This window comes from Mustela lutreola, chromosome 4 (assembly GCF_030435805.1).
Source record: "Mustela lutreola isolate mMusLut2 chromosome 4, mMusLut2.pri, whole genome shotgun sequence".
In the NCBI taxonomy this organism is placed as follows: Eukaryota; Metazoa; Chordata; class Mammalia; order Carnivora; family Mustelidae; genus Mustela; species Mustela lutreola.
The window spans coordinates 170,212,625-170,237,632 of NC_081293.1; the positions used below are offsets into that span (position 1 = coordinate 170,212,625).

Below are 25,008 nucleotides of genomic sequence, written 5' to 3' on the forward strand. Positions count from 1 at the left end.
TGCCCATTTTTTAATTAATTATTCATTTGGGGGTATTGAGTTTTATAAGTTCTTTATAGATTTTAGATACTCTTTATCAGATACATCCTTTACAAATATCTTCTCCCATTCTGTCATTGTCTTTTTAATTTTGTTGATTTTTATTTTGATGGAATCCAAATAGTTTATTTTTGCTTTTGTTTCCCTTGCCTCAAGAGTCATATCCAGAAATAAGTTGCTATAGCTGATGTCAAAGAATTTACTGCCTATGTTCTCTTCTAGGATTTTTATGGTTTCAGATCTCACATTTGGGTCTTTAATCCATTTTGAATTTACTTTTGTGTATGGTGTAAGAAAGTGATTCTGTTTCATTCTTCTGCATGTTGTCTTCTACCTTTCTCAGCACCATTTGTTGAACAGTCTGGTTTTTTTGTGTTGTTTGTTTGTTTGTTTGTTTTTTGTTTTACCATTGGATATTCTTTCCTACTTTGTTGAAGATTAACCACATAGTTGTGGGTCCATTTCTGAGTTTTCTATTCTGTTCCATTGATCTATGTGTCCGTTTATGTGCCAGTACTGTACTGTCTTGATGATTACAACTTTGTAATAGAGCTTGAAGTCTGGAATTGTGGTGCCTCCAGCTTTGCTTTTCTTTTTCAAGGTTGCTTTAGCTATTAAGGGTTTTTGTGGTTCCATACAAGTTTTAGGATTGTTTATTCTAACTCTGTAAAAAAAAAAAAATGCTATTGGTATTTTGATAAGGGTTGTGTTAAAAGTGTAGTATTCTCTAAGTAGTATAGACATTTTAATGGTATTTTTTTCTTCCAATCCATGAGCATGGGATGTCTTTCACTTTCTTTGTGTCATCTTCTCTTTCTTTCTTCAGTATTATGTAGTTTTCAGAGTAGAGGTTTTTCACTGCTTTGGTTAGATTTATTCCTTGGTATCTTATTATTTTTGGTACAGTTGTAAATGGTATTGATTCCTTAATTTCTCTTCCTACTGTTTTATTTTTGGTATATAGAAATGCAGCATATTTTTGTACATTTGTTTTGTATCCTGTAGCTGACCTGAATTCGTGTTTCAGTTCTAGAAATTTAGCAAATAGTCTTGCAGGTTTTCTATTTAGAGTATTATGTCATATGCAAATATTGGAAGTTTTACTGCTTCCTTACCAATCCAGATGCCTTTTATTTCTTTTTGTTGTCTGATTAAATTTGTGATATGACTTTAAAGCAAAATCACTTCTTCTTATTGAACTTGCCATCTCCCATACCTCACCTACACGAGGCATATTCAGATTACTTATAAAAGCTTTACTGTTGTGATTGAAAAATCATGGCATATGATGAATATATTTGTATAGCATGGGCTGATTCAAAAATGGAGGGATGCATATTAAATTTCACAAGATTTTTAAATAAAACTTCATTTGGTATTTGACCAAAATTAACTAAATTCATTTGTTTGTTAGATCAACTAAATAGGTTTATTCATTCATCTGCCTTCTCTCTCTCCCTTTTCCTCTCTTTCTTCCTTCTTTCCACCCATCCCTTCTCCCACCCACCCATCCATCTAATCCATATCCTATTTGTCCATTCATTCATCCTTCCGTCTACCTGACCCTCAGTCAATCCAAACAACCATTTATTGAGTACTTCATGTGCACCCACAATGGCAGATGCTGAGAAGTCAGTGGGAAACATGTAGACTACCCTCTTCTTATTGAGCTTCAATCCTTAGGGCTAACACGAGTAATAATCAAGAAAAAGTAAATACAGTAATCACTGCTTCTGATTAGCTGTGTGAGGAACATCAAAAGGGTGTTGTGTATAACTTTTGGCTTATCTGATTTTCTCAGTTGTCTCAGAGAATAAACATTTGTAAAAGGTTCATTACAGAGCTCTTATGAACAAGACATGGTACCATTATTATTTGCCAACTTATTCCAAAGGCCTAGTTTATTGCCAGATTCCTAACAAGTATTCAATAAGCTATTATTATCATGGGTTGTTGGAAGCTCTAAAGCTTTCACTGTGGTCCATGAACTTGTTCTGGTTTATAACCTGTTAGTGGTCTCTGATAAGTATAAGAACTGAGAGTAAGCATGTTGAAATTCATTTTTATTATCTTTTATTTTAAAGTACTGATATGCAGTGGATCAGAAACTAAAAATAACCAAATCAAAATGAAACTGTCCTTTGCCACAGATAGTGTAAAAAGCATTACTTTAACTAAAAGACCACTGGCTCAGCTGTTCTGTAAAAAAAAATCTAAATGATAAAAGAGAAACAGAAGTCATGGAAGGGGAAGGAAGTAAACATTTATTCAGTGCTACTAAATGTTGGGCCATATTTCAGTGTTCAGTTAATGACTGCTACAATGTTCTGCCCACTCAAAGCATCTTCGTCCAAGTGCTGGATGTGAATCCACATGGAATACAGAGGTGGGGCCCCTGTGGGCTCCCTGTAGCACCTGCTCTCCCCTAGCAACGCATGGCATTGTCCCTTCTATTCTGTGTTCTTAACAGTCTTTTGGAAACAAGAATAGTTTTTTTTTCTTCTTCTTCTTTTCCTTAATATCTCTTGTTTCTCCAAGTTCTCTTCCTTCCAGGCAGGGTAGATGTAAGAATTTGATTTGACAACTGTCCAAGTACTTATCCACAAAATGGCAAGGCTTGGCCTGCCTTCTCTGGGAACACAGAGCTCACGGAAGATTTTCTTGTTTGTTGTCAGGCCTAAACTGGTACTTAATTTATTATGGACAGTATCTGAATGTTAGAACTCTTTCAGATTCATTAATTTTCAAGCTCATATTCATGTTAGGAACAAGATCAAGCTATATAGGTTCCTGCTTTTGGTTTTAGGCTGTCCTTAGAGATGATATGCATTGAGACACTGTATCTTTGTTTTCCTTGATGCAGAATGGGTATTTTTAACCTATATGCCATTAGTAAAGTTCAGCGATAAATGAAGGCTCCAGGGTTATGAGTCCAGTTCCTTATGGCCACTTTCCGTATTCCTCGCCAGGGTTGCTTTGCTCCAGGTCACTACTGGACAGAATTGGGAGTGTTACAGAAAGGTTTGAATGAATAAGTTGAAATCTTCCCCTGGTGACATTAAAAACAAAAACACAGTTCCAATGTTTTTTTAGTGAATTATAATATCAGATTATATTTCTTGCATGGTATCTGTATGTCACAGGAGTGATTCTGTCACTCTTATTTTCTAGGTGGGCCTCTTGGGAAGAACTGGATCAGGGAAAAGTACTTTGTTATCTGCTTTTTTGAGACTGCTGAACACTGAGGGAGAAATCCAAATAGATGGTGTGTCTTGGGATTCGATAACTTTGCAAGAGTGGAGGAAAGCCTTTGGAGTGATCCCACAGGTAAATCAGAAAGACTCAGTAAAAAAAAAAAAAAAAAAAAAAAAAAAAAAAGGAAGAAGAAGACTATATTTTTTACCATTATTTGACACTTAAGAAAAAAAAATCTTTGTTATTTATTGCTATCTTTTATTCTGCAATGCAGTGTTTTCGTAGGGAAAAAGGAAACTATCTCTAAAAGTTTGGAACTCTCTGCCATACAGTGATTGAACTATTAATAGTTTTGACAGCCTTTCCCAGAAGACACGATCCACATGGAAGCATGGCACTTTTGTTTTTTTTGTTTGTTTGTTTTTCTTTTTTAATTTATTTGACAGGCAGAGATCACAGCAGAGAGGCAGGCAGAGCCAGCGAGAGGAAGGAAAGCAGGCTCTCTGCTGAGCAGAGAGCCGTCAGGCTAGATCCCAGGACCCTGAGATCATGACCTGAGCCAAAGGCAGTGGCTTTAGCCCACTGAGCCACCAAGGCACCCTGGCACTTTTGTTTTTAATCAGTGTTTTCTCCCCTCCTTCAGTGGTCTGAGCTCCAACTTAGCAATCCCAGCAGGTTGAGAAATGCTTTGCAAGATGTAAATGATGCTGCTGAAATAAGAAACAGTTGGAAGCATGAAGTAGTGGAATTGAAAATAGAAAGTATAATGATTGTTTTTTGTTCTTTGGATAAAATGAAGCATGTCAGATTAATCTGTAGCTTTTTTTTTTTTTTTTTTTTTTTAATGTCACTCTTTGATTCCGGTCACAAAGGATCACTAGCTTCCCTGGCTTAGTAGCATTCTCTCTGTGTCATTGCAGAGGAGGATTTCTTATATATGAGAGAAATAGCAGTTTCAGTTTAAAATGATCTCAGTGGAAACCAAGGAATGTCATTCCTAGAGCCAAATCTGAAAGGCACGTGTTGGATTCCTACTGACATTTGCTTGCTTCTCTGTGGGCATAGACCCTGCTTTAGTAATCACATTGCTCCCTTTGTACTGATGGGCCAAGTTCCATCAGCACTTTCTAACAATTCTCTACATTTAACACAAAATTCAAATGCCAGGAACATCTCCAGATAGATGGACTATAAATCTAGCCTGAGAAAAAAGCTTGCATTTCTTGACAGATTACCTTAGTGGAGCATTTGCTTTTTTTCACCTAATGAGGCACTAAATATTGTAGCTGCTAGATTGATGCTTTTAATTTTTTTGTCTAGACTTTGCTATATTGCCAGAAGCTTAATCCTGGTCGAACTCTTGAAAAACAGTATTGTTTTTCAGAAAGAAAAAAAGGATTGTCAGAGGGTCTAAAGATAAAGAAACACTGGGAATACAAGTATCCCGAGGAGATAGCCTTAGGCAAAATAACAATGTTGAAGAACACAGAATAGAGTCTGGTTGTCCGGTTGTCCAAGACGCGTTGCTATTCATTTGACTCTAAGTTTCCCGGTCCCATTTTTAACAGCAGTAGTGAAGCTTTCAGTTTTGTTGTTGTTGTTTTGTTGTTCTTGTTATTCATAGAGGTCTATGTATTAGTATAAATACTGCTCTAAAAAATATTAAATTTTACTGGGGATCCTTTAGTTTATCTGCCGTGTGATAGATTTTTTAAAAATTATGTGTTTTATTTAAGAAATCTAAGTATACAAGACCTAAAGGAAAACTGAATGAACCAGTTATGAAAATTCTTTATCTTCTCTTTCTGCTGAAGTGAATCTTCCAAACTTGCTTTTATTTCGTTTTCCCTCTCTGTGGCTTCAAGCTTTTTTTTTTTTTTTTTTAAAGATTTTATTTATTTATCAGAGGTGGGTGGGGAGAGAGTGAGCACAGGCAGAGAGAATGGCAAGGCAGAGGCAGAGGGAGAAGCAGGCTCCCTGCCGAGCAAGGAGCCCAATGTGGGACTCGATCCCAGGACGCTGGGATCATGACCTGAGCCGAAGGCAGCTGCTTAACCAACTGAGCCACCCAGGCGTCCCATGCTTTATAAAATTATACAAACTAAACAAGAAATACTTTGCGATATGCCTTCAAAAATGTGTGATCAAGCTAAAACTGGTGCATCTCATTTAACATTTTTATGACCCAGGCCTCTGGGACTGTCTTCTAGTATCACAGGGATATCTGAAGACAGAATGTCCTACTTTTTCTACAGTGGGCTTGAGAACATTAAGTGAATGACTGAGAAAGAGAGAGGGCAAACTCCTCATGTCTTTTTAATATCCTAACTAGGAGATGCTTTTATTTTCCTAACTTTCCTTTAGAAGTTCAAATTAAGTGATTTTTTTTTTCTTTGCCTGGAGTTTGATCTTAAAAATAAAGAAGAAGAAGAAGAAGAAGAAAAGGAAGAAAGGATAAAAAAAAAAAAAATCCAAGAAGAACTGTTATTGTTTGCTTTTCTATCTTGCTTCCTTCCATCTTGCTGACCTTGCAAGGGCATCTCTGACTTGGAAACATCAGATACCTCTGGGTCAAATAGTCACTTGTTTTGAGACATATGAAACAGGAACAAACGTTAGACAAAAAACTTTCTCTCCATCATAGTGATTCTGAGAAATCAGCTGTAGAATCACAAGATGTTATTAGTTTTGACAGATTCTTGCTTTGTGTGTGTGTGTGTGTGAGTGTGTGTGTGTGTTTGTGTTTGTGTGCACACACTATAGCTAAAAAGCAATGTTGGAGAACTCACCAGCCTAGAGAAAAGGGTACTGTGTATGTTTCAAGGTGGGGCCTTCTTTAATTTGGCTCACTTCACTTGTGAGCTCTGTCTGATGGCATGAAGGGGAGACAGTGTGCTCTCCAGTCAGAGCCCCATTGCCTTAGGCAATTTGAATATCAAGACTTGAAATTGTTTATTAGCCTTGAACTTTGTAGAGTACTTTATTCTTGAAAGACAAGAAAATGATTTTTAAACGTACTTGTAAAACTTCAATTAGGACTTTGAAAGGCTGCAAGCTGTTTCAAGTAAATGATCAGTTATACCTGCAATGAGACCTTATGACCTGAAAATAATCCATGCCCACATACGACTGTCTGCCAGAGTTAGAACGTCTTTTGCTGTGAAGGGTATTAAATAGGGCCAAAACATGTATCTCTAGATTTGAGAAATGGAATTGGGAGTGCAGCAGTTCCCATTCAGCATAATAACAATTAATAATTAAATAATTAGTTGTAAAACTCCTATAAGCTTAAAATTATAGCATACTATAACTCTATATGCTATAGATTCTATAGTTATGTGAAAGATATTGAGGTCCAAATCCTACCTATGAGCCTCCAATGAGAAGTTCAAAATTGAAGTCAGAGACGAAAAGAAAAAACCAAAGTGATAAACCAAAGATAGTTAATTAGATATAGTTAAGAGTCAAAGAGGGCACCTGTTCAAGGGGTGCTGTGGGTACTTCTGAGGCTGAGGACAGCCGGAAGCCCTATTGTTGCTGCTTCCACCAGCTCACTTTCACTGTATCCTTCCTTTTCTCCTCCCACTGCTAGGAACAAATTAGATACAGGCAGTTTCACAGGTAGTTAAGGTGGGTCATAATGGGCCATAACATTTGCAGGTTTTAGAAAGTTGGGGGCAGGGTGTGGTGGAAAGGATAATCCAGGATCCCAGACAGACAGGGATATTATGAACAAGTACAGAGAAGGAGATTAGAAAAAGTTGGGGTACAAAAGGCAGGAGAGGCCACTTGTTAGGGAGTGTTAGGGAAGAGAGAAAGACTTGGTAAGTACTGACATGGGTCTGTGAGGAAGGAATGGACTCTTCCTGAGCCAGGAAGAGCAGAGTGAAGGGGTGGCGGAAGTGCCTGCTGCTGACAGCAGTGTGTAGAGGACCGGCTTCTGAGAAGGAGCTTGAGAGGCAGGTGATGGGCTGAGAAACTCTCCAGCTGTGATGTGGTGAGCTCTTGGACTATAGCAAAGACCATGGTGGGGAGGGGGGTGCCAAATTCAAATGAATAGAGAAGTAGTGTTTGGTTGGCTCAGTGGTTAGTGCAGTGGGGGTTCTTTATCTCAGAGTGGTGACTTTGAGCCCCATGTTGCAGGTGGAGTTTGCTTAGGAAAAAAAGGGAGAAGAGAAAAATAGCTAGTATAGATAGTAGTATGACACAACTTTATTTATGAGCTGAAAAACTTGAAAATTTTAATAATTTGGTCAGATCTGGAAATCATTTTTTAAAATGCTATCTCTAATAAGTGTATACTGGAAAGTTGTAGAATAAAAGGTTTTGACACATTAAATGACTTTACAGGAGCCAGATATTTGAACATCCAACATGCAGTCATTTACATATATGTAAATAATATGTACCTTAACATTATAAAATTAGTCTCTACCCAAATCTGAAACATTTCTAATATTATTCACCTTGTTCTCATTAATAGGTATTCTTAAAAGCCAAACAACTTATTTTTAGACATTCTATAATGCAATCTTAGAATCTTGATTTGTTCAAATTGAATAGATTTTTGTTGTATAGATTCAACTTACAATAAAATTTTATAGACATTGCGAGAAGGTAAGCTCATAGCCACTCTGCTGCTTATAAGCATTGGGGCCACATTTTAATAGAGCTTTACATGATATATGCATATATATATTTCCCTTCTCGCCAAAGCAAAATATTTCTCCCACTAATTTAATTGATGCTGTATTCAATCACCATGGAAGCCAAATTGCTTTTTGTTTCATTTGACATCCAAGGCTAAAGCCTACTGCCTGCTGTAGTGGGATATGAGCCCCTTTGAGGTATGTGAGCACCCCACGTAGGCCCGGCGGGCTCCATGGAGTTGAGGAGTGGAGGAATCAGCTCCAGGAAAGAGATTAGTCAGCCAGTGAACAATGGTGCTCTCTTCATTCTTCCTGGAGTCCCAAGAATTGCTCTTTGTGCTATACATCCATGACATTAAATAAATATCAAATATTTGCACATCCTCGTTTTCCTATTGGTGAGTAGGTTCTTAAAAGAGAGGAGCATTGTGATTTTTCATTTCAGCCGTATTTTTTTGCTGTCTAATCCATCTGACTGTGTCACCTTGGCCAAGCCACATAACTTCTCAGGGCCTTGGCTGTTTCATTTGTAAACCTGGGGAAAGGCCGTAGGTCACCTGCAAGGACCTCTCTAAGATGCCTTTGTGGAAACCTCATGCAGTTTAGAAAACAGAACCAAGACATTGGCTGGCACCTCCAAAAGGAAGAGATGCTATTTATAAGACAGGAATGAAATGTGTAGTTAATTGTATGAAATTTAATTCTAACTGAACCGGTCCATTCAGTTCATTTTTTAAAAAATAAAATGAAAGCATTACTTTAATGCTAGACAATAAACTATAAACAAAAGACCTACAGAATTTCTGGGTAGTCTCAAATCCACTACATCTAAGACTTTTGGATGTCCAGTTTCCACATCTGTCTCCTTCACAATTTTGAATATGTATCTATTTTAAATAAAATGAGCATATAACATACTGACAACCACTTGGTAAATCTTTTGTATAAATGATTAAGCTGTCACGAGATAAAGTTAGGTATACCATTTCCAACAATGACAGAAAAATCAAAGTTTTAATGGGTAGTTACTATTATTCTTTTAAAGACTGGCCATGGGAAGAATGTACAGGCTGAGATTCGTAAGCGGGATGAAGGAATCTATAAAGAAACTGAAGAAGTGAAAGAAAGCCATGTGGATGGGGTGAAAAGGGGAGAGGACAGAGCAGGATGCTGAATGAGCCAGAAGTAGTAGAAGGGGCTAAATCAGGTAGGTCTGCAGGCCATCTGAAGGACTTTACATTTTGCCTGGAGTATAATGGAAAACCAAAGGTTAATGATAATCCAGTTTAGATATGTAGCAATTGCTTTGGTTGCTAAATAAAAATAGACTGGAAGGGAAGCAAGAGAGAAAAGGAAGAAATCAATTAGAAGGTTCTTGCAGTGTTCCAGAGCACAATATTGGTGTTTTGAACTCTTTAGTGGCAGTAGGGATGGAGAAATAACTGGATTTGGCATATATTTGAGGGGAAAATGCACAGTACTGATGACTAATTCCATTTGGGAGGACCAGGGAGAAAGAAGTCACGGATGACCCCAAAGTTTCTGGATTGAGGAAGTGAAGTTGCCATACACTTAACAAAATGGGAAAGCCTATAGGTAGAGTAGGTTTGAGAAGAAAGGTGCCATTTCTCCCATTTGACAGTGAGAACACAGAGGCTCAAAGAGCGTGGGTTCCTATCCGTATAGTTGCATTGTTACAGCATCTTTGCAAGTCACATTACCTTTAATCACTTCTGTGGCGGCTTTGTTGTCGTGATACCTTTGGCCTCCACCCACGGCCCTCCAGAATAATGACATTATTCCATTTGGCCAAATTAAAATCTCCTAGTGTTCTCTTCCACTGGATGTATAAATATCCTTGAAGGTTACAAAGACATTGTAACCTGTATAAAAACCCTTCATCTCTGGTTCTGCCTAGGTAGAGGAAGCAAGCCTCTTCCTTCAAGGTGCAGGAACTGAGCCTGTTGCCAGGGAATGGCTAGTGATACTGACACAAGGTTATGCTGCTGAGCAATGATCGGCTCTTTATGGACCCATTGGGCTGCTTCTGCCCAACCTTTAATCATTCCCGAGTCCCAGATCAGGAATAAAAACTGATCTGCCTAGGACTTGAGACATTTCATTGTGGTAATAAGGAGCACATATTTGGAAACAAATACCCTTGGGTTTGAATTCTAACTCTATGATCTACTAGCTAAGTGATGTCGGAAAAGTCTCTTAAGTCTCCCAACTTCAATTTCTTTGTGGGCCATAAAGGGTTTATTTTGTTAGGCTGATTGGAAGATGAAAAGAGATAATACATGTTAAGAACCTTACCTAGCCTATGGCAAATCTATCATAAAACGAAGCTCTGTATTCTGTCTGCTTGGTTCCCAATGGATATCTCCAAAGCGTGTCATGCATTGTCTGATATTTGGTAAACCTCACAATGGTTATTTCCTGTCTTTCTCAGTAATGCAAGAAACCTTTTATATAAAGAACTATAACATTTAAGAAAATGTAAAAAACTATAAAAAGCAAAATTCCCTTGGTAAGCCTTTGAACTTTAGGTACTAAATAAACCCCATTGCTTAAATAATGAATTGACTCGAGCTTTCAGAGCCACTTCTTATTTTATTCTTCATTTATCAGAATTCCCTGATAATGCTCTTTGTCTGTCTGCTCTCCTTAGCTTATTTGGACATTACTTTCATTTCCTGGGAAGCTAGGAGGAAGACACACAAATATATCCATTGTCTTATGAGTTATATATTCATCCCTTATATCCACTTCTGTAAAGCAGTATAAGTGCCCCTAAAGGAAGTTTTTTGTTTTTTTTTTTTAAGAGAGAGCAAATGCAGGAGCACAAGTGGGTAGTGGAATGGGGGTGGGGGGCTAGGGAGAAGGAGAGAGAATCTTAAGAGGCTCCCTGCTCATGACCCTGAGTTCATGACCTGAGCCAAAACCAAGAGTCAGACACTTAACCAACTGAGCCACCCAGGTGCCCCAGGAAGATGATTTTGATGCAGGTTAAGAAATACCAGCATCAGTCTTCTTCTTCCTTCTGCAGATGGTTCCTGAGATATTTGGTGCAGTGTTGTTCTTTAAGCCTTAAACTGTGCACTGGAGAATGAGGTCTTTAATGTGACCCTCTTTGAACTTGACTGCCATGGTGAGGATACTCTTGTTCTATCCAAGAGGTGCAGATACCCACCTGTCTTGTGCAGTTCCTTTTAGATGAAATGGATGCTGAGCTTTCTCTCTCAGTATATGGCAGCTTGTGAAAACGAAGACTTAAAAAGTGTAGTTCTTAATTCTCTACTGGATATTAATCAAAGGCAAAAGAAAAAAGGCAAAGAAAATATTATTCTGAGTGTTAACATCAAAAGTATTTTTCAGTTCACCCGTATGCACAAAAAGAGGACTAAATATTAGTATTGTGACATCAGCACTTCTCAGTGAGACAGTGATTTTCTTTTAAAACATTTTCTTTAGCCCCCAGGTAGCCCTGAGTAGACAGTGATATGTCAAGGAGAGTGGCTCAGGGGGGTAATTGTGCATTTCTCCTGGCAGGACATTAGATGGTCATTTTGTCCCCTCAGCGGGTTCCACCACATCTGGTTCGTGATCTCACTTAGACAAAGACTCAACTTCCATTTTTGCACTGATTCCTAAGTTGTGGCTTTCTCTTGGCTGTGCAAGTCAAGGTGTGCCTTGGTTTACAGACCAGATGAACATGTGTGCTTAAAGAAACTGTCTGTACATTCAAACAATCTCAAAATCCTTTAAGAAGCTAGATTTATCAAAGGAATCCAAGGAACATATGTGAACAAGATAGTAAATTGGGATGAGATAAGTGTTTGTTAGGGGCTTCTAATGTAGCTGTAATGTTTTATTTCTTTAAAGAAGACACAAAGCAACTATGATAAAATTTTAAAATTTAAGAAAACCAGGAGTGCCTAGGTGGTAGAGTCACTTAAGCGTCTGACTCCTGGTTTGGCTCAGGTCATGATCTCAGGGTCCTGAAATCGAACCCCATGTTGGGCTCTGTGCTCAGCATGGAGTCTGCTTTGAACTCTCTCCCTCTGCCCCTCCTGTCTGCATGCTCTCTCTCTCTTTCAAGTAAATACGTAAATCTTAAAAATAAAATTTAAGAAAAGTAGATGGTAAGTATATGGACACTTGATTTTAAAGTATTTTTTTCTGCTTCAAGTATTTTTGCAATAAAATAGTGGAAACGTACAAAGATGTTTATGTTATTTATACTTTCCTCTTTTGTTTCTTTATTGCTCTAGAAAGTATTTATATTCTCTGGAACATTTAGAAAAAACTTGGATCCCTATGGACAGTGGAATGATCAAGAAATATGGAAGGTTGCAGATGAGGTAAGGATGCCTACTAAATTAATTTTGAAAGAGGTAGCTCGTACACATGCAGGAGTGGTTGTCATAGCTAAGATAGTTTTACATGCTAACCTTTAGGCTTGTAGGTATGTGTATAACTTTCGAGTGGAAAACACTAATATACCTGGAGCCCCCAGTACTTTGCACTAGGCCTCCCTCTTCCTCTGTGGTGAGTCCCCCACTCTCAGACCCCAGAGGTAGCACTGCATTGACCTGCTTCCCTACCAGTGTACGTCAGTGAAACAATAGACTGGGAGAGACCCAGGCACCCTACAGGGCACCAGAATTATTTGGGATTCTAAGTATCATCTCTCCACATCTTCTCATCCACCCTCTTCTGGTTCTGAAGCTTTCCTAGCATGAGGAGAGGCCTTAGCCTAACATGATGTACTTCTCTAGGAAGTATGAGTTCAGAAATGATGATCCTTCTAGAGCACCTGCAAATGGCCGCAGCCTTCTCTGGAAGTCACCAGGAGTCAGTTGCTTTAAGGGGATGTGGCTATGAGTCTTTCTAGGCAAAAAGTCACATGACCTAGTTGTGGCATACACCATCCCTTAAGGTCAGTAGGGCCATATTAGGAATATATGGAATTGAAATTCCTAAATAATAAATCCCCTGTATTTACCCACTAGGCGGTTATAAACATAAACTGTTCTATTAAGCTTGAGGCTTACATCCAAAGCCCTGGTTGGTAGCAGACTGTAATTATGAGCCTCAAGAACACTGAGATTCAAAGGTCTTCTTAGAGAACAACTTTATTTCACTATTTCCCATAGTTTTGGTCTTTATTATAGCCCAATTCTGTTTATCCCAAATGTTCTTCCCTTTTGTGCTTCCCTTTGGACTGGGTCTTGCCAGGAGCTTTGACAGCCTTGTGAGTGTTAAACACTTACCCACTGAGTGCCCAACCTTAATGTGCCCCTCATAAAATACAGTTAGATTAACTATTTTTATTATCAAAGTTTCCTTATTACCCAACAAACAGGGATTTTAAAGAAAACATTAACTAAATTGCAAGTGGCTCATTTGAAGATCTTTTGATGTGACTTCAGAGAATGAGCTATAGGAACACGATGTGGTGGGACAGAAACTGCAGAAGAAGACATTAGGCTTTATAAAATCTGCAACTGTTGCCAAGTCACAATAAAATTTATAGGAATCAGGATCATAAAAATAATCTAAAATTTTAGAAAACATGGTTAAAATTTTAACATTGCTGTAGTGCGTAAATTTTACCTGTCTGTATTTACATTTGATCAACCCTTATTTAAGTCTTTTTTACTGATTTAAAAAAAAATACTTTGCTACTCATAAACCAAGATGATGCTGTCCTTACATTCATGTCATGTGCTTTGAATACTAATGATTACTTTATATTGAGGAGGCCCAAACATAGCATACAAATAAGCAAGGGTTCAGAGGAGCTGAGAAGCAGAAAATCATTGGTTTAAAAGTTACAAGTCCTGGGCTTTTGTCCACATGGTTGATCATATAATTTATCCAAACAGGAACATTTTGGGGTGTGTCAGTTTCTAAACTGGACAGGATACTGGGCAAAAAGCATAAACCAGTACTGTCTGGGGCAAACCAGGACACATGGCATCTCATCTAGTCCTCGCTGTGACCTTGTTGTGACTTGTTTCAATACAGGAAAATGAACTGAGTAACAGGTTAGCCAAACACCTGAATCTTATCTCAACAGCACCTCCTTCATGATTCAGTTTTCCACCAAATGAAAATCACAAGTGCACATGATGACAACACCAGGCCAAGAAACACTTTATTCCTACCTTGCATTTGGCCACATACTCCAGTGTGAAACTTTATTCTTGCTGATCTGGACGAGATTTTGTGAAGCCATGAGGATCATGCCTAGTTACTAGTTCTAAGGCTTAGAAGCAAAGCTGGCATAAATAGCTTCCTTACTCTTTGTGCCCTAGGCCCACACCTTCGTCCTGGCACACTGAGACTCATCGTTCTTGGATGAATTTAAAGCAAGCGCAAAGGAGGGCAAAAGGGTTTCTGTCTGAGACCTCACACTGAGATGGTCTAATTTTCCCATCCCCAAATGCCTCCGAGCCAGATAACTTCTCCCCAGGGGCACTGACTTTATCAGCTGTGTAGACCAAAAAGAATTTCAAGAGACTGAATCCTAAGAGGGGAAAAAAAAAAAATAGACCCCTATCATAATTGATAAAGTTGCTGTAACTTTCCTGACTTACACATATAATGGGCAAGAACAGTGCCTGGTGAATAATAGGTGTTAGCTGACTGTTGGCTATCTGATCCTATTTTCACCTAGCCATCTCTTAAAGGTTGGTGTTTGCCCGTATAGAAGTCCTATTTTACTCCTTCTTCCTGGAACATTTCATGCAACCTCTTGGCTCTAATACCACGATGCTGTGACTCCCAAATCTGCCTATCAGTTCCCTACCTGACATCTTAGAGTGGTCAAGCACCTTGTTTCCATAGTAAATTTTTCGGCCCCAGTGCACACAGCCATCCTGTCTTACTAATTCTAGAAAATAGCATCAGCACCTCCCAGGTGCCCAAAGCCAAGACCTGGGGCTTATTCTTAACTCCCAATTTCTTCACCTCTCTCCACCTATCAAGTCCTATTAATACCATCTCCTGCAAATATCTAGAATTTTTCCATTCCCATCTGATAACACTACTAACTCTCAAATGGATGTTTGAAATAGCCTCCTAACTGGTTTCCCTCTCATTGGCTTCCTACAATTCAGTCTGCTCTTTGTATCTCTGGTGATCTGTCTTAACCCTATCTGATTGCTTGTTTCTCCCCTTCCTAGGGTTATCATCCTTTAAATGAAATCCACCCTGCTTGAGGCGGCTTCCAAGGTCCTTCATGATTTGATCTTTGCTTGCCTCTCTAAACTCATGCCCCAGCCTCCCCCTGCTTACCATGATCCAGTTCCTCTAAAGTACCATGTGCCCTCTCACCTCCCGACGTTTTTTCTCATGCTGTTCTCTGCACCTGGGAAACCCTGCCAGCCCTTCACACCTGCTTCTCCTCATCATTCAGGTCTCTTTTTACATATTCCTTCTTCCAACACCAACACCCTGCAGTCCTGAGGAGGAGCCCCTCCTCACTGTGCCCTGTACCCTCAGCTCTTTCATAACATTCCTTGCGTGGGATAGACTCACCTCTTAACTTGTCCATGTTCCCCGTTGGATTGGAAGTCCCTTGAGGACAGGGATTTCTGTCCCATTCACTGCAGTATTTCCAGTACCTACAGTAGGGTTGGACTGTGGATGGAGGTCAGTAAATATTGGTTGATTGAATAAATACATAAATGGCTTAATTCATTTTTTAAATGAATGATTTGATTCATTTGTTTATTCACAACTGATTCACCTATGATATATCACAAAGACAACCTTGTGATTGGTATACGGCAGATGTTGCCATTAGTAATGAGCCTTCTGAGCCTTGAGCAGTTTGAGGGGCTTGGTGGATGCAGGAACAGCTCTCTCTGCCTGCTTGGACTTCAGGTTCACAGGCTCTTACTGAAGTGAGCTTTCTTAGTCCATGGTTGGAGCCGCACATCTGTTAGTTTTAGAATGAAAGCTTTTTTTGGTAATTGTTTGCTTTCTCGATACCTTTAACGTAGTTCTCTTCCTAACACATGGATAGTCAGGTAAGTTATTTTAAGGAGCAAGCTAAGTAGGAGACACAGTGGCCTTTTAACTTGAAAATCTGCCTTGGAAAACCTGCAGAGCAACAAAAGGAGTGCCTAAAGGTGTTGAGAGTGTCTATTTTTATAGCTGCCTGTTAATGGACTGTTCAGTCCAAACACAATTCACTTTTTTGTTTTCTTTCCCCGTGTTTTCTTGTCACAAGAGCAAACTCTTGCTACATAATAACATTCCAGAGTGTGGCAATAGCAGAGTCAACATTTTGAAGAAAATGTCTGGTCCTTTACAGACCGTAGTACTTTTTGTTTTAGTTTGATATGTCACAAAACAAAATTTTTTCCTTGTAAATACAGGATTTATCAGCTCAACTGGGTTAAGCTGGCAAATTATTTTCTTATAAAGTTTTATTTCCAAAAACTGTTGATGCTTTTATTTACTTTCCAGGCCAAGTTAAGATAAAATTAATTAGAAATGTTTGGATTCTAGTAAATTTTAATTTACCTTTGTTTAGACAGAGATAAGTGAAAATTTATATTTATTTTAAACCTACTGAAAAATGATTTGTGATATATATCAATGACATTATATCAGGAATATGTATGGATATATTATGTACATGTTAACATATAAAGAATTCTGCTACTAAATTAGATTATCTCTATGGCAATTACCTTTTCAATACTTTTTTTTTTTTTTCTTCACAGCACTTTTACAGTAATTTCTCACATATTAATTTTCTCCCTATCTGGACCATGAATTTCTTCAAGGAAGGGCCTAGTGTTATTCATCTTCGAATCCCTGGGTCTGCCATTGTACCTAGAATTTAATAAACCCTCATTAAGAGCCTATTAAAGAATGCATGACTCAATAGTCATTTACATTCAAATAATCTTCAGGCTAATTTAAGCCATTCTTACCAGCACATAAAGTTGGTTACACCTAGAGTATAACTTTGTATCTTTTCAAAAACAATTATTAGTCTGTCTTCCTCCCAATTTTCTCTCTAAAACCTACCACAATATCTGGTGTAAAATAGGTAATTGATAAATTTGTCAAATGTCCACTTACTTCAAAACTTAAAGTTTTACTAACTCATGTTGATCTTTCTCTAGTGAATGTGATTCAAAAAAATTTTTTACTCTCCTTGATAGTAAAACAGTGAGATAGGAATGTTGCAGAATTGACCCTAGATTGTTATGTCTCACTCTCATTTATTTTTATAATTTTGTTCTCCAAATATTGACAGTGATAAATATTTAAGTATTTAATTATTTGCCTAAGAAATAGTTTCATTTGGGAAAATACACACACAAAATATAAGATAGTAAGAGGGCTTGGGAAAAGACTATAAGATTGGTATGGATTTTGTGGGAGAATACCGTATATGCAACCACATTTTCACCAATACCTCAATGTTGTTACTAGAGGTATAATATAAATTAATAATGTTGCAGTACTTCCTGCTAGTGCACCTCCCAAGGCAACTTATGAAGGCAAAATCTTGCAAATCTTGTCTTACCAGGGTAGTGTTTCAGGACCAGGACCCTGCCCTTGGGATTTCCCAAGTTGTACTAGTAGTTAGGATGGATTAGGTACTTACCATGTTCAGCACTGTGTGGCAATCTCTTTCCAGAAATTATCTCACTTAATCTATGCTATAGTCCTTTGAAGTCCATACTAGTATTTTCCCCATTTTTTCCAAGGGAGGTAAATGAGACTTACAGTAACACACCTGATACCATCAGCAAATGAGTGAAGTGCAGATGCAAAGCCACTTCTGTTAGACTTCGGAACTGCAATCTTTAACCAGTACTCTTATTTTTTAACTGAAGTATAATTGATGCATAACACTGTATTAGTTTCAAGTGTACAATATAATCATTTGATAATTGTATAGTGTGAAAATACCACCATGGTAACCCTTGTTAACATCCATCTAATCTGTACTTTTCCTGATAGTTAATTTGACTTAAAAATTATATAAAAAATTCTTATTAGTGTTAAGGAATTTCTAATTTTATAATTCTATTTTCAAGAGATTTTATAGAGTTTCAAAGATGAGATAAAGAGGGGTGCCTGGGTGGCTCAGTGGGTTAAGGCTTCTGCCTTCAGCTCAGGTCATGGTCTTGGGGTCCTTGGATGGAGCCCCACGTCGGGCTCTCTGCTCAGCAAGGAGCCTGCTTCCTTCTCTCTCTGCCTGCTTCTCTGCCTACTTGTGACCTCCGTCTGTCAAATAAATAAATAAAATATTTTTAAAAAATGAGAAAAAGAGAGCACACAGGGGGAGTGGCTTGTCTTAGACTGCATTCTATATTGGCAGAACAAAATCAGGCCTTGTTCACTTAGCAGGTATCATTCCTAAGTTTGGATTCATTTTTATGATCATCAAAACCATGTTTCAACCTTTTTTTGGGCCATCAGTCTAGGGTCTCAGTACATAATTGTTGAACAAGTAAACAAATGTTGAGGCTGGCAGTACACCCAGTATTGGCATGAGGGACATAGAGCTAAAGAACATATGTTTTTACCCTCGGGAAGCAGTCTAACAGGGAAAACTTACACAGATACTGCCATGGCTTCGTGCCTGACTGCCCTAGAGGATGATCAGGGATATTTAGAAGGGTATGTCGCAGTGTATAGGGAACTACAAGCTGTTTGCTGCTGCTGGAAGCAAGAGTGGAGGGGACTTGATTCTGGACGCCATTTATGTCACGTGAGAGAGCTTGCTTTTTATTCTGTCAGGAAGAGGTTTCAAACAGAGAAATGAGGTGGTCAACTCTGTATTTTAGAAGGATCCCTGGGGTGTTTGTGTGGTCAATTGATAGATTGACCCCTTGGGATTTACCGTGTGAAGCTTAAGGGATAATGATGGCACCAAAATGGGGCTAGCCAGGTGAAGGATTTAAGAAATATTCGGAATATGGCCGGGACTAGAGATAAAGATTTGAAAAATCATTAGCTTATCAGTGGTTATTAATACCCTAAAAATGAATGAGTTCTCAGAAGGAGAATTTGGACTGTTAGGGGTGAGGAAGACTGATATTCAAGAGACAGGAAGAGGGAGACGTTGCCACACATGATAATAAGTGGTCATAGAGTATGTGGCTTATCATAAGCCAAGGAATATATGTTCAAAGAAGGAAAAAATGTTCTCTATTGTGAGGCAGTGGTGACAACAGGCGCATCCTAATTTTTTTTTTTTTTTTTTTGAGATTCCTACAAAGAGGGTAGATATGGAATAGTAGCTAAAGTACAGCCTGGAGGTACATGATGGGAGAGACCATAGCAAGTTCACAGACTGAATCCAAGAAAAAGCAAAAAGATGAAGATGAGAAAAAAGAACACAGGTCCTCTGACTCCTCCCCAGTGTCTCTATTCACATTCTCAGATCCTTGGATCTGAAAGCAGTTTTACATTTGAGTCTTCTAAGATACATCAGCCTAATCTACCTTGTCTAATTAATATGTTTACCTTCCCTACCATCTCAAAAACTCTTTTCAAAATTAATGAATTCTCACAAAGTGAGATTGCATTAATGAGAGCCCAGCCAAGGAAAGAAGTATCACCTGCAGTACCTGTCATGGACACACAGTGTTTGCTGATCAGACATGATGATATGGGCCATCAGTGAATTCATCACTGAACCTGGGGATCTGTCCTAAAACCATAATCCCATTCTGCCTGTATTACAATTAGTATTATATCTTCCTTCCCAATACTAAATCCCAGATTCCCCAAGGGTAGGAACAATCATCCATGTATCTCTTTGGCCCTCAAACACTCAGGAATATTTGATGAAAAAAAAGTATTAAAGCATACTTATCTGAGTAAGTGATAAAAGACAAAGATTTAATCATTTTTGTTTTATCTTGAAAGAATTTATTTCTATATCTTGTTCACATTTTCACCTTATTATTTCCCATCTAGCTTGAAAAAGTAAGCTGTTGGCCCTAATACAACTCGCATATTCCACCTCAAGATCTAAGTACCTTTAAATCTCCTAGTTATATACCACTATGTTAACTTCTTTTTTTTTACTTCATAGTTTCATCAGTTTCTTTAAAAAAAAAAAAAAAAGTTTTTATGAATTGAGGAAGCTCCCCAATTCTTTTCTCATACCTTTAACGCTCTGTTATGACAGAGTAGGGAATGGAAGGTAGAACAAAAGAATCTGTTGTAATATACAAATAACTGCATTATATACAGATTATCTTTTCTAGCATATTCAATTGTAATTATTTGTGTATGTCTTTATAAATCCTGAGCCTTGCAGGGGCCATGTGCCATTTATCATTTTTTTGATCCCTACTTGGAGCACCTGACACAGAATAAGCACTTACTTAAAAATTTCTGAATGAAATATGGAACTGAACCCAGTCATAGGTTTATCCTTTAGAGCTGCCATGATTATATGTAGATTTTGGTTCAGTCAAACCCAAAGAGCAAGAGTGGTGGGTCGTTGATGTGAAATAGAAACTTTTGACCTCTCAAGTGTCTTTAACCTTCTGGTATCTAAGTTGTCCTTCTAAGCACAGTGTTTTCCCTCTTTCTTTTCTGCAGGTTGGACTCAGATCTGTGATAGAGCAGTTTCCTGGGAAGCTTGATTTTGTCCTGGTGGATGGAGGTTGCGTCCTAAGCCATGGCCACAAGCAGTTGATGTGCTTGGCCAGATCTGTTCTCAGTAAGGCAAAGATCTTGCTGCTTGATGAACCCAGTGCTCATTTGGATCCAATGTGAGTTTCAGAATTCCTGCTATTGAATACCAGGATGGGAGCAGAATCTTTTTTTTTTTTTTTTTTAAAGATTTTATTTGTTTATTTGAGAGAGAGACAGTGAAAGAGAGAGCATGAGAGAGGAGAAGCAGACTCCCCGTGGAGCTGGGAGCCGGATGCGGGACTTGTTCCTGGTACTCCAGGATCATGACCTGAGCCAAAGGCAGTTGCTTAACCAACTGAGCCACCCAGGTGCCCTAGGGAGCAGAATCTTTGATGCTTACCTCATATTGATACAAATTCTCATTAGGCGGTCATGTCTGCAAGGGGAGGCCACCCTTCCCCCCCAAGATATGAAATGATTGCCCAGTAGAAAAGTCACTATTTGACATGAGCACAAGTGCTTATTTCCTGGTATAAGAACCCTGTGTTCTCTTTTGTGTGTAATTTTTGGAATTTCATACAAATTTACCCCCTTGTCAACGCATGAGGAAATATTTAGTTACATAGGCAAATCTGATTCTTAAGATTTTCCTTTCTATGCTATTTATACAATAAGAAATTTTTATAGCACAAAAAGAACCACTTATGATTCCACATGATAATAAAATGTATTGACTTGTGACATTTTCTTCAAAGTATCTGTCCTGTTTGTTTATGGAAACTTAGGATCTACCCCATGGTTGAAAAGCTGATTGTGGCTGACTCTATATCAGGACTATGTTAATAGAATTATTTAAGAAAGAGAAGTAATTTAAAGAACCAAATCAATAGGAAAATAAGTACGTCATCAAAGGTAAGGGCAGATTATTGAGAATCTATGATGTTACTGTGGTATTTTCTTTCTTTTCTAGAACATATCAAATCATTCGAAGAACCCTAAAACAAGCATTTGCAGATTGCACAGTAATCCTCTCTGAACACAGGATAGAAGCTATGTTGGAATGTCAGCGATTTTTGGTGAGTTTATAATTTGCTTAAGATCTCATTTCTCCTTTCATTCTTGTTAACCACATATTACATAGGAGTTCCTGCAAATCACAACACAACAATGTATGGGTTATTCCTTAAAATAAGTATCACACAGCCACCCAGCTTTGCTCAAAAGAGCTGCACAAGTTTGAGCTCTGAGGTGAGGTTGGAATCCTGTAAATCTAAAATAGCAGCACATTATTAAGTTACATTAATAAATTGAAACATCTGTACATTTGAATCCTTTATTTGGGGATCAAGTCATGATAAAGTCTAAGTCCTGATGCTTTTGAATAACTAAGTCTCCCTTGGATGTGGTCCAGCACAGGCCTTCATTGTCTTGCAATCCGATGTGTGGTTTTAATGCAATAGTTTGAAAGACTCGTTTCATTCTTCTGGTCATTGTTTGGAGCTCAGGTTAAGTGCCTCTCCCATCCACCTTCTTACCACACTTTCAAAACTGTCACAGACTCTTTAATGCGATGTTTACATATTCCCTCAGGTTTAGTCACAAGGAAGTTCTGGGGATGTTATAGCTCGTCCTTTTCTATTAAGGCTTCTGAGGCTCCTGGAGGTAAATGCTTTTCCTACTGAAGGATTGTTATTACCAATAAGCACCAAGTGACAAATCAGGGGGGCAGCCCATAGCCTCTTGCCTGGCTGTTGCCAGGTTCAAGAAATTGGGTAAAACCCCTCCATCATCTGGCCTTGGGTTTCCCCAACTTGAACGTGTCAGGGAGGCCTGTTAAACTCAAGCACATCATAACCCATTTGGGATTGCTAAGCTTCAAGCCCCCTGTTGGAGAGGCTCAACTCTTTCTCATCCTGCAGATTTACATTCATTTTTAAGGTCATAAATGAGGATCTGTCAGAGATTGTTCTGGCTTACCAAGCAATGTTAGTTGCTTTAAAGTTCTCTGAAGAAGCACATTGCTCAGTCCTATACCAGTTAAAAAGCAACCAAACAAAACTCCTCCAGCTGCTAAGTAGACAATTATAGCTAATTTCACAAATGGAGAAGCTCCAGAAGCAAGAGGACTCCCCAGGGAAATGAGATCTCTGACTATCCAGCCTGCCAGCCTGTGGACACCTTGTTTGCTTTTTGGCTTTTATCTTCCTTTGAGCCTCTGCCACTTTCTGTCCTTCCTCTGGTCCACCCTGCCTTCTGCCTAAGACCTCACTAATGGCCACTTCCCTAGGTCATAGAGGAAAACAAGGTGCGGCAGTATGATTCCCTCCAGAGGCTGCTGAGCGAGAAGAGCCTCTTCCGGCAGGCCATCAGCCCCTCGGACCGGCTGAGGTTCTTCCCGCACCGGAACTCGAGCAAGCACAAGTCTCGCTCTCAAATTGCTGCTCTGAAGGAGGAGACGGAAGAAGAGGTGCAAGAAACAAGGCTTTAGAGAACACTCCAGATATTGGCATGGGCTGGCCGCTCATGAAATTGGAGGAGAACCCAGTTTCTGCCCCTTCTTTCTGCCACAAGGATGAGTAATGTTTATTTTTAAAAGGAAAAATTTTGAGAAGAGGAATTAAGGACGCTCAGATGGGTCTGGATAAGTAGCTTCCTGGCAGTGGTCAAATTGTGTGAAAGGTACTTCAAAGCCTTGAAGATTTACCACTTGTGTTTGCAAGTCAGATCTTCCTGAAAACTTTTTCTTCTTGGTAGTAATTGGAAGGGTAGCTATCCATGTCAGCCAGTGTAATTGTTCAACGTACTGTTTAGTGAGACTTGCTAATTTGTATTTTTGGAGGAGAACTGTAATCATACTACTTCAAGATATGATTAAGTAAAGATGATTGGAAACTTTAGTGGTTTATGTAAGTTTATATCACTTTGCCTCTACTCTCCCCAGATACTTAAAAATACAACTTTGTTGTCTCTTACGTATTTGGACTGTTCTATTTCAAAGCAAGTATTAGAGTACTGCAAAAGTCACAAGTCAGCTCATCACAGTATACATCGTGTAACATCTACGTGTCAGGAGAGAGAACTTCTTGATCTGGAAAATCCGTGTTAATACCACTCACTGCTTTACCAAAAATCCAAATAATTCAGGCAATTAGTATACATCCCTTACCCAGGAAGAGGGCTGTTACAGTCCCATGTGGGGGACAGGATAATTGCCTTGATGCAGAAGTTGACATGACTTTCCCCAGTTTCCAGAAAGTAACAGGCTCATAAGACCTTTGAACAGAAGGATAGCTAGGAAAAAATGCTTTAATGAAAATTGGCACAGGAAATCCTTCTTGCCCCTAAAAACTCTGGGAAGAATATGTAAGCATATAGGCTGTGGGCACTGCAGGTAGATGTACATGAAATTGAAAGATGTAGGGTACGTATAGGGTAATGTCAATGCAGTTTCAGGCTAACTGTAGGCCTTTCCTCCTAGTGTAGACTGAGTGGGACAGATAATGGGAGACACAGGGAAGAGTCAATCAATTCGTTTTATATGCTTCTGTTTTATAAGTTTGTCATGCAAGTAAAATTTTCTCTAGGAAATATTTATTTTAATATTTCAAACTTATAAATGGCTGTATTTTACAATGATTCTATTATGAATTATATTTGTATTAAAAGAATTTTATATGTGAAATGTTGGTTTTTTATGGCACTAGCTCTTTTTATGATATGGTAAAACTGAAGGAAAAAAACTGGGCGGGGGGCTATTGACCAGAAGTTACAAATTACCTTGATGGTGTAGAGAGAAGCATGGGGGCTCACAAAGATTTGCACCTCTGTACGATTCCCTGCCAGCGTACAGGTTCCCTCTTGGAAAATGGTACCATGAAATCTGACCTCTCCTATCAAGGACACACGCCTTCCCAACTCCAAACTAACTGTTAATATTACATTCTATTTATTACTGTAAGAAAATATCATGTGCCAATAAAATCCCTATATTTGTGTGAAACTTAGCTGTCTTCAGATGTGTTCATTACTCATGTCCCATTGATCTCTTATTTCAGTCTCTAAGGATCATGGAACACAAAACATGAATCATTTCTTTAAATACAGCTTCCTGAGAATCCCACATAAATTTAAGATGCTCTTAAAAATGATTTATTTTTTTAAATTGTGGTAAAATACACATAACAACATTTAACATTTTTGAGTTTACCATTTAGTGGCCTTATGTACATCCCATTATGACGCGGTCATCATCATCATCCCTCCACAGGACATTTTCCATCTTGCAAAACTAAAACTATGAAGCCATTCAACAAAAACTTCTTTTCTTCCCCCCTCCCAGTCCCAAGCAACCTTTGTTTCTATGAATGTGACAACTCTAAGTACCTTGTGAGTGAAATCATAGAGTATTTGTTCTTTTGCAACTGGCTTATTTCACTTACTGTGCCTTCATAGTTCATCATCTTGCAGTATATGTCAGAGTTTCCTTACT

At 38.5% G+C, this 25,008-nt stretch overlaps 1 protein-coding gene across 4 annotated transcripts in view; it reads left to right on the plus strand.

The window, feature by feature from the left end:
• The window catches only part of CFTR (CF transmembrane conductance regulator), a 169,500-nt gene extending 144,981 nt beyond the window's left edge, over window positions 1–24,519 (plus strand). For 3 of the 4 annotated variants that reach the window (XM_059171669.1, XM_059171666.1, XM_059171667.1), the window contains 5 exons: window positions 3,211–3,366; window positions 12,158–12,247; window positions 20,484–20,656; window positions 21,490–21,595; window positions 22,807–24,519. In XM_059171669.1, the coding sequence (XP_059027652.1) occupies window positions 3,211–3,366; window positions 12,158–12,247; window positions 20,484–20,656; window positions 21,490–21,595; window positions 22,807–23,007 (726 nt within the window). In that variant the 3' untranslated portion in view covers window positions 23,008–24,519. The remainder of the gene's footprint in view (window positions 1–3,210; window positions 3,367–12,157; window positions 12,248–20,483; window positions 20,657–21,489; window positions 21,596–22,806) is intronic. The other variant, XM_059171668.1, reaches the window with a different exon arrangement.
• The last annotated feature ends 489 nt before the right edge of the window (window positions 24,520–25,008 follow it).